Source organism: Myiozetetes cayanensis, unplaced genomic scaffold (assembly GCF_022539395.1).
Source record: "Myiozetetes cayanensis isolate MyiCay16 unplaced genomic scaffold, myiCay2020 scf12, whole genome shotgun sequence".
NCBI classification, from domain to species: domain Eukaryota; kingdom Metazoa; phylum Chordata; class Aves; order Passeriformes; family Tyrannidae; genus Myiozetetes; species Myiozetetes cayanensis.
The window spans coordinates 18,416,143-18,427,853 of NW_026086826.1; the positions used below are offsets into that span (position 1 = coordinate 18,416,143).

An 11,711-nucleotide genomic window follows, 5' to 3' on the forward strand; every position below is an offset into this window, starting at 1 on the left:
AATAAGAAAATCTTCAGGAACACTTGAATTCTGGTCTAGAATTTTTGTTATTAATATTTCAAAAATTATAGTGAGTTATTCATTAGGAATGATATTTCAATATGATTTTTTGTGCTAAGTTAAATACAAACCTTGCTTTTGCAGTTCTGTTTGTCTCCACTACAATCAGTTGATTTCAATAATTTTGGAAATGGTGATTTTTCTAATTTTTTTAATGTTTACAATTAATATGTAGTTCTCAGAAGAGATTGGGAAACTGGAAGACAAAGTTGAACGTGCCAACAATGCTCTGAAAGCGGATTGGGACAGGTGGAAGCAGAACATGCAGTGTGATATGAGATCAACATTCACTAATGTGGCTGAAAATAATCTCCGTTTTTATGAAGAGGTAAAACTGTTTCTCATAGCAATGTTAGTTTTTCATTGATTATTTCAGTGAAAAAGTCCATGGGTTGTCTGTAAAGAGAATTTTTTGCATTTTAGTTCGAACATTGTTAACTTCAGAATCACCTTTTGTGGAAAGAGGGAGGCAGTTATCCTTAAATTTGACACATTTCAAGCAAAATGTATTTTATTTGTGCCCAAGTGGTTGATCCTGAGTTCATCATCGACAGAGGGCACTCTTGTTTTATTAACCACAACAATTTGGAACATATTTTTCGGTTCAATGTCAGCTGCTATTTGGAAACGTTTTGCTGTAACTGCATGAAGAAGCCCTCTGGAAGGCTCAAACCTGTGTAAATGATCCTGTGTGAGGAAAACGTTTCAATGTTATTCTGTCAGATTTTTATTTTCAGCTCTAATGCCACGGGTAATATTCTTGGTAAGAATTTCCATTTACAAGCATATATACTAAGAAGGAGAACTTGAAAACATACAACTAAATACATTAAGCATTCTGTGAAGTTTCTCATGGGGAACACGCTGTTGATTGAAATGCGCATTTTGAAAATATCCCAGATGTCTTGAAGCTTTTTAAAGAATTTCTCCTTATTTTAGGGAAAAAATGGAATACACTAAGCCATCTATTAATCATAAATTAGTATTTTTTGCAGATATATTTCGATATCCGTAACTTCCAGTCCTGTAGTCTGAACCTTTTATGGATCGCCCATTAGCCAATGGCAGTGCCCTGATTTTACAAAGCATTTTGTAAAACATAATTGAAAAGACAGAGCTCTTGATCATCAAGTCTAATTAATTATCATGCAGTCTGTGAGATGCATGGACATTGACAATCTGTTGTTACAAATTAAGATCAAAATATTTTCTGAAATCAGGCAGCAAATTTTTGGCATCCTCTCACATTGTCTTCAGTTATTGATGGTCTCTGACTTCTATAGCAGCAATAGGTATGCTAAACCAGTGCTGAATATATTGGAATATTTTGTTTATGAATGGTTAGCTAAAACTCAAAAATAATTATTTGTGTCTTTTTCCTGTCTAGAAATGCTTTTTGCTGAATCAGAAGTTTAATTCAGAACACCAAAGCTCATATTGTACATGAAATTATTATTTTAGCCACAAACTGCAGAAAATGATTCAGCTATTTCTGTAACTGCTGATGGTTCTTCTTAAATAGCCTCTGAAATACTGGACAAATTGGTTTATACTGAGACATGATTCTTTGTGCTTTTCTGGAATATTGAAATCTGCATAAAATGGGTTTACTGTTTCAGTAGATCTATATTTTAGAAAAAAACCACCTTACCTTACTGCAGCAGTTGCAATAACAGACAACACTGTGCTAACTGTATCACTCCTTGTTTGCAACACGAGGGATTACCAATATCTCTGTTTTATCAGAAAATCATTATTTTAATCCTGACATTCAAGAGAATTTGATAAAATTAATATTTCAATTGGGAGTTTTGATCTAAAATACATATTTATCTGAAACCTGTGGTTAATGTTGATGGTTAATTATTGGAGAAGTGATTACTCATTACTGTCAGATGCCCTTCTATTAAAATTACAGGTGTGCAATGCACTCCTGAAAGGAGCAGTAAAAGAAGCTCTGGCATCTGCTCCTGCTGTTTGGAAGTGAAACTTCAGGAAGGGAATCTCAGAAACCTGGGAAGAAGAATATTATTTTTATGCTTTCAGTAGGAAACAAAATCCTGCCTTAAGGGTTTGAGTCTAACTCATTAAACTTACGCACAAACACAGTTCCTTTTACTGTGTTTTTCTCTTTTCAGTCATTACTTGCATCATTAACATTCTTTCACATGTCTGAAGTTACTCATTCAGACTTTTGATGCACCATTTGATGCTTACTAAGCCTTTTCTTGCTGTAGCATCCTTCATTTCTTACCTTTTCTATTTCTCAAAGCACATTCTGTGCATTTTCCCAGGCACCGTGGATGCCATGGATGTGATTCAGTTGCCTGGCTCTTCTCTCCATCTCCTGTGAGGAATCACCTCCTGCTTTCTAACTAAGTCACTACCTGCTTCTCCTCCTTTACACAACTCCCCCCTACCCTAAGTTAAACTCCTATTCTTGCCTCTCCATGAGCAGCATCCCATTCCCTTCTCTGCAGCAGCATTTCACTGTGCTCCTCATTATTCCCCTTGCTGACTTCATTTCCCAGGTGTACAAGCAAACCAGGAGTCATTTTCTGCATCCCTTAAATTTCTGAGAACTACAATAATGAGAGACAGCCATCTATTTTCTGATGGCTTCTGCAGCAGAGAATCCAGTCTTTCAAAACTGTATAAAACTCAAGTCATTGTGATCAAATACAACATAGCAATGTGTCAAAGTAGACTAGAATTTCTGAAATGCTTTTTCCTCTTTGTCAAAATATGGGAAAAGACTATGACCTTATATTTGTTTGGGGTTTTCTGTAATTGTAGTTGCTTAAGGATTCTGCTGTCAACTTATCAAGCATCATTTAGGTCTTAAGAGTATCTCGTTAAAGAGTATGTCTCTTTAAGCTGAATTAATGTTCACATTAATGAAGTGCTACTTTAAAGTGTTACCTGTAATTATATTTCTCCAGCTTTACTAATTCAAAACAAATGAAGTCATTCCTGTAGCCCTCCAGTTTATTGACTATTTCTATTTAATATACTTGAATAAGAAGTGTTGCTTTGTTTCTACAGCCATGAAATCACCAATCTCTTTGTGTCTCTCAATGCTGTGCTAACAAAGACAACAAATGAAAGCCCAGTGTCGCAAATTTACAGAGTGCTCCTGTGCAGGCCTATGAAAATAAAAGCTTTCCTGTGATAATGTACATGTTTAATTATAATATATCTAAATATGTAATTTAGTAGCCAAAAATTACCATGACTGACCAGTCATTTGGCATTCCTGTAGCTGGTCTCAAGAGTTCATAGAGTTCTCTACTTCCTTTTCGTTGCTCTGGAAAAGATTTGAATACATTCTTAAGTCTACCTGTATTCCACAAAGGCTTAAAGCCAAAAAAATACTGCATTAACAGTAACTGTAAATGCAGAGCTAAAATAGGGAGGATTTTCTGAAACTATATAAAAAGGCTTTGATTTTTAAAAGTTCAGAACTTTACTTGTATTTGTGAACTAAATAGCGTTGATTTGTTTGCCTTACAGAGAAAAGTTCTTGAATGCAGCATGAGTTAACACTGTACCATTTATTTTATTCCTTTTCCTGATGCCTTAGGCATGACACTATTGTTGGACACCTTAGTCCAGAAGAGATATCTGCCAAACAGCTGGAATCACAAACTGTCCACAGGGTGGAGCTTACCAGCTGAGAAAGCTGATTGTCACCAAGAGTATTTTCATTAATTTAGGTATAGATATTCTAAAGATGCAGCATTACAATAACCAAAATACGAAGTTGTTGATGATGCCAGTAGTATTTAGGTAGCGTGTTTGAAGTGTTCCTGGTGCAACCTAGTGAAACCAAACCTGGCAATGTTGAACTCTGGTTTCAAAGAGCAAAAACAATTAAACATATGCTACATTTTTCCTTTTTTACTCATGTGTTTACTAGAGTCACTAGGACATTTACAGCATCAAAGAAAAAGAAATACTTCAATTTTTCTCAGCAAAGAACTTTGTTAACTTATTCTATTCAGGAAGAACACTGGAATAAGTGGCAGCTCAATCCAAAGATAACTAGACATTATAATTCCAGCAAACTCAAATATGAGTTTGGCTTTTTACTGCTCATGAGACACTCTAGTAAATGCAGAAAGACTGGTGGTTTTTCCTAATGTAGGATGATACTTAAGTTAGTTTTGGCATTGAAAGAATATGGTTTTTGTTGAGCATGGATAAACCTTTGTTTTAAAGTGTAGCATCTAATTTTATCTATCTCATGTCAAACTAATCCTTTTAAACCTTTCCATCTTAATCAGATAAAAAGCTAAAGGTACCTTTGATATAGTCAGATTCATGTTGGTATTGACACACCTCACTCTTTTCCAAAAATATAAATAATTTCCTGATTGTCTTAAATATCTCAAGCATAATTTAGTCTATTTCGGTGACCTACATTGTTGTACAGGCATGAATTGATCCAAAAGGTTCACTAGGGCAAAACAATACTCATGCCCGATTACAGCAACTTCCCACTAACTCCAAAGCCCTTATGTACCTCTCAATCTAGTAAAAGCTGTAGAAAAATAGATGAGATTTGTTGCTTGCCCTAGAGGCCTCTCTAGTGATGCATTTAACTAGTCATTTGGTCGTGTAGCAGAGTTAGCTGCTCATGCATGTTGATCACATCCTACCTTAGCCATGCCTGGGAATTTAGCTAACAAACTTCATGTGATTTTCAAAAGCTCCCACAGGGCTGAGTCCGTTTGTCTTCTGTGCATGTCGCTTCAAAGACAGGATCCATCTTTGAACCCTTGTTCACTTCAGCCATTACAATTTCTTTTAAATAATTTTAGGAAGATATTTTTTATAGTGGTAATAACTGTTTCTCTGCACTCTATTTTTTGTTTCCTCGCACCCAGAAATTATGAAAATATTTTCTGCCTTGGACACAAACAAGGCTTCATTTTCAGATTCTACTCCAAAAAACGCCAGAATGAAGGGTATTTTTAAGGTATCAACCATGGATAACAGGGAACTGGAACAGAAACACACACGGTCTGTGACACACTCCCTCTGCTAGCATCCTTACTGCATGTTCTGTTTTCATATCTCCTTTCTACTTATATATGCAATTGTACTATATGAAAAAAATTCTGATTTTTTTTTTCTAAGATTGATGTTGCAGAATAGACACATGTCCTGCAGTAGTAATCAGAATATTTCAGGTAAAATAGCCTTATTTAAACTCTTGCTATTTAATTTTGTGTATTTAGGCTTTTTTATTTCTTCCGTTGGGCTTTTACAAGTAATTGGATTATGAATTTCAATCCTGTGCAAAGACATTTAATTTCCTCCGTTTGGATTTTCTGTTTTGTTTTTTTTTCCTTTCTGTATCCTTTGTGAAAACTGGCTGATCCTCTATTTAGATCTCTGTTTTCAGCCTCCCAGGAGAACGGAGTAGAATCACTCTGTAATAATGTTGAAGTATACATCACTAACAAAATGTCGTTTATGCAGTTCATGCTTCACAGTATGAAAAGCTTGAGCCTGAGGCACAGAGACCTAGATTTGTTTTGGTATGGTTAATTATAAAACTTGTCAGCTGTAGCAGCACTGTGATGTCTGACAGTGAAATGAGCCACCTCTTACATTTTGAAAAATGTTCTTTGGTTATATAAACAGAGATGAATTAAAAACTGAATAACTTGTGTGAAAAAATGCTTTGCATCTTTGTCTGGAAAGACTTCAGTAGATTGTATCTCTTTGGTTAAGCACTATACTGTGATTGCATTTTAACATGTGCAGTTTGGCTCAGTGTTGCAAAGATAAGACAGCCATTTTCACAGTGCAGCCAGTGCTGATATATGTATTTTAACTCACATTACTGAAATTACAGAATGACTAAACATGGAGCTACATGGTATAAATTAAACTGTGGTTCAGGAAAAAAATCTGTCATTGCCAACAAAAGACTCTTCAATAAAAAGTGATGTTTTCTTGTCCCATACCTAGAAAAAGCCTAGGAAAACAGCTGTGCCTTGCAGCTTTCTAGGATGGTAATCCAGGCTGGGCTCTAGCAAACAGAAGCTGATGAGTTTGAGTGCCACAGTGAAGACACATTGCTAGCACCTGCCTCACTGACATTTTAAAACCAAGATGCCACATTCCAGCTCAAGCATCTCAGATGGATTCAGGTGCCACAGTGGCACATGAAGTATGGGAGAATCTAATGATCAAACCTTAAAGGCTTTATACAAAAGGTCAAAAAGACCTTTTAAGTCAAAAACCAGTTTGCACCACTTGCAGTTCACCGTTAATGCCAGCAGTATCTTCACTGTTTCTCCCTGATGTACCATTTTGAAATAACATTTCTTCAAGAAGTCAATGAAGAAAGCAGATTTCCACATGAATCTTATCCAGTTAGTCCTCTCTTTTTCACAGTAATTCAAACATTAGATGTACTCTGAACAGCAGCATAATGTTGTGTGCAATAGCACAAGTTAGTTGGGGCTTTTGTCAGAAAGATCAGAAAAGAAAGATTGAGGGAGTAGATTCATAGTATTCATAGTCTAGGGGACAATATATGAATAACAGGAATGATCTCTAACAGGGCTGATAACAACCAAAAACCTATGCAAGAATAAGCTCTCACATACTTTTTCTTTGTGCTCTTTTAGTTCAGTTGGCTGTTTTAACCACTCTCATTATCTTGCAGACGCACATCTACTTTCTTATGCCTTCAGAGACAAAACCACTGCTGACTTTTGTTTGCTTTTTCTTGTTACTTTTGCCACCCATAATTTTATGGGTATCCCTGGTTCTGCATCCTTCTATCGTCATGGATTCTCCCAGCTCCAGTCATCCTGTGTGTATTCTTTGTTTTGCTCTTTGAGCTTATACTTTAACATTATTCGTGACTATCAGGTCCTCCCACTCATCAGCTTGCACACAGATATGCAGCTCTACGAGGACCCAGTGTAATATGATTAAATCTGCATATTTAATGGCAGAGTTTGGAAGTCATTCACAAGAAATGTCTAACAGAGTTAGGTGGCTGTAAGTTCAAGCAGTGTAATTTCCACGTCTCCTAAGCAATGACAGATGGATGCTACATGTTCCACTGTAGCCAGGCTTAGCAAATTGCTGTGGCTAAAATAGCTTATGGCAAAAGATTTCAGTTAGGGAATGATGCTGTTTTCAGCGTACTGATTTAATTCAAAGTTCAGATAAATGGAGTGTGCTATCCAGGTTTTAATATGTATTTCCTGAGAAATTTCAGAAGACCTATTTATTGTGAATAATACAGATTCTTCATGAAAAAAACCTATGTAGAGTAAGTAGTAAATAAGCTGCAACGTCTAGAACAATACGTATGACTGTATAAGTCAAAATTTTGTTAGATCATTTCCATTTCAAGGGCTTTTTATCAACAGCATCAGAACAAGAAAACTATTGCATGAATTTGCCTGCCCTGTTCTACTGACAGACTTGAAACAGTAGAAGCCTGGTGCTGTGTCAGCTCACTATGGGTTACCTAGTGATAGCCTTGCCAGGGCTCTGAACGCTAATCTATGATTTAGAATGGCTTGCCAAGCTGCCAACACTCGTTTAAGCCAAACTGAACCGAAGTCATTTGGGGGTTGGGTTTTTTTTTTTAATTTTGCTTCCTACAGGTTTGATGCTTCAAATTAAAAAAAATTAGTTTTTACAATTATAAATACATTTTTCCATGAGGAGAGAAATGCCACTTGTTTGTAAGGATGATGATTTCCCTACTCCCAGCTCCTGCCTTTCTGGTCCCATTTCTTTCCCATTACTTAGGGGGAAAATGAATTCTCTCCTTATTTAGAAAAAAAAATTGGTTTAATTTAAATTGGAGGGCAAATTTGGTGTACAATAGGAATCCACAGAGATTATAAGGGAACTGTGCCTGACAATGTGCTTTCTGTTTGGAAGAGATCTTTGCCTGTAACTAAAGGGAGAGATTAAAGAGGAGCATAATTAATGTTGGCATCTTCCATGCTACAACATACAATTACAATGCTCACACTGTGTGCTTGTCATTATGTAAAAGTGACCTTTACAGCTCACTCAGCATGTTAGCTAACATTTTGCATATCACTGAGCTGCCTAGGAAACCATATTTTGCTCTTACCATAGTCCCACAAAAGCAGCTTGTGACAACGTGTATGTATTCTGATATTATTTTTCTTCCTTTTCTCCTTGGCTAACAGTTTACAGAAATCTATCTGCTGTACTCACATGTGTGTGTTTGGTTTTTTTAAGTGCCTTGCTACATGGGAGTCCTTCTTAGCATCTCAATCCGTGGATCTTCATGTGGAAGAAGACTCTGAAGACAGGCCTTGAGTAATATCTCTGCTTGATCTCTGCCTTTTCCATGCAGTTTCTCCCAACCAAAGTGCTTTATATGAGATCAGATACATTATTAAATTTAACTGTTTAAATCAGTGAAATGCAGAAAACCAGCTTATTGAACACTCAGGTATTCTAGTCCTGAAATACATTTTGGAACATGCTATATATTACTTTTTATTGCTTAGCTCTGATTTTACATATTTTTATGTATTTGCATACAATTTTTTTCATAAATATAGCATAATTTGGATATAAAGTATTTTAAATATGTAAAAATAGCTCCATTTTAATAAAAAGTTTAATAAGGAAAGTTTGTCATCATTCTGTACCTTAGACTTTAAGAAGTATTTTGGTATTTTAGCATTCTTCTTATATTCTCTTTCTTGAGTAATTTCTTGTACTTGTAAAATTACCTCACGTAGTCTTCAAGAACTAGGACTTTAGGATTACATTAATACATTAATTACATTAATAGATCTTGCCAGTCACCTGATGGCAACATGGTACATAACGATGCCAAACATGTTCTGTAAGATTAATGAGGTTTAAAGTATTGTTAATTAAGTTTTTAGTTTGCAGTACTTACATGTCTATTAGATGTCTATTAGACATCTTCAATTTGACATCTTTTAAAGAATGAAGAAAAAACTGGAAGTTCACAAAACAGATTGTTTGTACAGTGATGACATTAGTCACAGCACTGATCCTACCAGCACAGGAGCTTCCATTTGGAATTTGCAGGATGAAATCTTTTACTCCCATGGCTGACTCTCCTGTAATCCTTAACTTCTTCCCTCTTCAGATAGTCAATGTGGAAGAGAAAGGGTTAAGAAAATAGAAGAGTTTTGCATTGAAATTATTAGCTGACTCACTCATGCAATATGCATTGAAGTCTTCCAGTCATTCAACCCAAAAGGTCTTCCAATCTGAGCTTGTAGTTTCTGCAGTTTTTCTCCCTTTGGCCAAAGGCTGAATGTGAAAAGAACGAGGTGCCAGAATAAGAAACAGCCAAATCAGGACTCTGGTGTGGCAGAACAGCAGTGTCTCAGCCATCACCTGCGCCTTTTGTGGTGGCATTTTGTGAGCTTGCTCTTGTCAGTCACCTCATGGCGGCAGGGTTAATTCCAGAGCACACGGCTGCTGCTCTTGGGTGGTTGTGGACCTGTCCAAGCTGGAAAGTATTTTGTGGCTTTCATTTAAAAAAAATTTAGATTGCAAGTGAAACCTGGAATAGCAGTACGACCTTTTCAGCAATTCTCTCATGCTGTCCCCATGAAGTAGTAATGAAAGCTCAGCCCTTTTTTAATCTATAAAATGACAGTTAAGATGCTCCTGGAATACTGCAGGAAGTATGCACCTCTCCCAGGGTGGACAGCTCACAGTGGAGTCTGTGGTAAGAGAAAGGCAGGGCAGTGCTGAAGGGCTGTGCCACACAGTGTCTTCTCCTGCTGTGCTGGCAGTGGATGCTTGCAGGAGCCAGGGAGGAACAACATGCCTGGACTGTGCTCTTTTCCCATCGTATCCTTCCTGATGATTTTTTTTTTTAACATCAGAGCTTCTGTCAATGAACTTAATAGCCTTTAATGGCTTTCCCTGTGCTTTCTTTGTTTCCCATCTAAACTCAAAGTATTTACAATGCTGAATGGATTCCACAACTTAATATGTAGAAAAATCAATACATTTTGTGATTTTCTAAACCAGCTGCCCAGTAACTTCTGGTGATGCCCTCTGCTTGTTAAATTGTGAGAAGAGATGAGCAACTGTTTCCTATTTGTCTTCCCTGTGCCATTCAAGAATTTACAGACCTGTAGTGTGTTTTCCAAGCACTGCTGTTTTCCCAAAGGAAAAGCCATAGCTTAATATCATATTGTACAAAAGCCATTTCACATCTGTGCTCATTGTTATTGCTATTCCCTGTATTTTCTAGTTCTGCTGCAACCAGTGTTCAAAATGCAGACATACCAAAAATGTACATGTTGTCATAATTATGCTTTGATTTTTGTCATTATTCTTTCCCACTAATTTCTAATTTATTTTTTAAAGTACCACTGAATGCTGAGCTGCCATTCCATAGAACTGTCCACTAACATTAAGAGCTATTCTGAAGGTTACTGAATAATTTAATTTCCATCAGTGTGTGTATATTTAGGAGAATTGGCTTTTCCCCAGTGAGCATTTATTTGCATTTATTAATACTCAATTTAGCCTGCTGTTTTTAGCTCCTAATCTCTCTGTAGTGTACAGTCCTATAAACGGGATTCCAGCAAGACAAACAGCAGTAACACTCTGAATATCAGATAAGCGAAAGTTCAAGAAATTGAGCTTGAACAGCTTGAACAGGCTTACCTGGAACGAGAGGAATGTTTCAGTGTAACCAAAAATGAACACTGTGAGGCTAATTTGGGCACCTCCAAGGACATGTACTGTCTGGTTTGCTGAGATGGACAATGCCAGTGTGTGTTGGCTTGATTTTACCTGTATATTCTGCTGGAGCAGAATGTTCCTACCTGAGACGTTTGGAAATCAGAAGCATCATTGAACATTTTGCATCCTTGGTAAAAACGCTCATTATGTTCATGATTTCTTTTTCATTTCTTTTCCTCTTTAGCTAGGCCATAACTTATGGAGAAAGACTTTAGCAGACCATACAGAGGTCTTATTGTGACCATGTGTTTATTCTCCTGATTTTCTAGTAGCTCTATCATCATGCAATACCAAGGTCTGTTGTTAAGTACAACCAAATGTTATCCTTTTTGTGTCATGCAAATACTTCTGAAACTAAAAATTTTAGACATTCTGTTGCATATTTAGACTTATTTCCAAAGATTTTTCTTTTATAGAGTCTTACCTTCCTTAGGCTAGTGATTAGAAAGTGCTTAAACTATTTTATTGCTCAAAATCAGTCTGCCTTTTCTTACTGAATTTCCTTTCTGCTTTGCACAGATAACTTGTTAGAGCCCAACCACTTTAAATAATTTCTGAAGTGCCAGAAGTCTGACGAGTTCAACTTTCAGCTGCTTACAGCTAAGAGCTTCTGTCTGGAGGCCCCAACTCAGATTTTCAGATTTTAATTAATTAAACACTTAAAAGGCAAATCTGATCTTCAAGAAAAGAAGCCAGTGTAAAAATGGTGCGATGTTATAGCGTGTGTGGCTGCAGAGAGCATGAAACAACAGCTCTGAGTAGTCAAAAGTTTCTCATCTGGTTCTGTACAGGTTTTGTTCTCAAATGTGTGTGATTGCTTTAAAAGCAACATCAGTGTATTATTGTAAAACAAAACATTCAAACTGTACCTGCAGTTTCCA

At 36.5% G+C, this 11,711-nt stretch overlaps 1 protein-coding gene across 3 annotated transcripts in view; it reads left to right on the plus strand.

Moving 5' to 3' along the window:
* SNX7 (sorting nexin 7) overlaps window positions 1-8,711 on the plus strand; it is a 28,735-nt gene extending 20,024 nt beyond the window's left edge. The window contains exons 8-9 of one of the 3 annotated variants that reach the window (XM_050307515.1): window positions 236-388; window positions 1,979-8,711. In XM_050307515.1, the coding sequence (XP_050163472.1) occupies window positions 236-388; window positions 1,979-2,047 (222 nt within the window). In that variant the 3' untranslated portion in view covers window positions 2,048-8,711. The remainder of the gene's footprint in view (window positions 1-235; window positions 389-1,978) is intronic. The other 2 variants (XM_050307516.1, XM_050307514.1) reach the window with 2 other exon arrangements.
* Window positions 8,712-11,711: the final 3,000 nt, after the last annotated feature.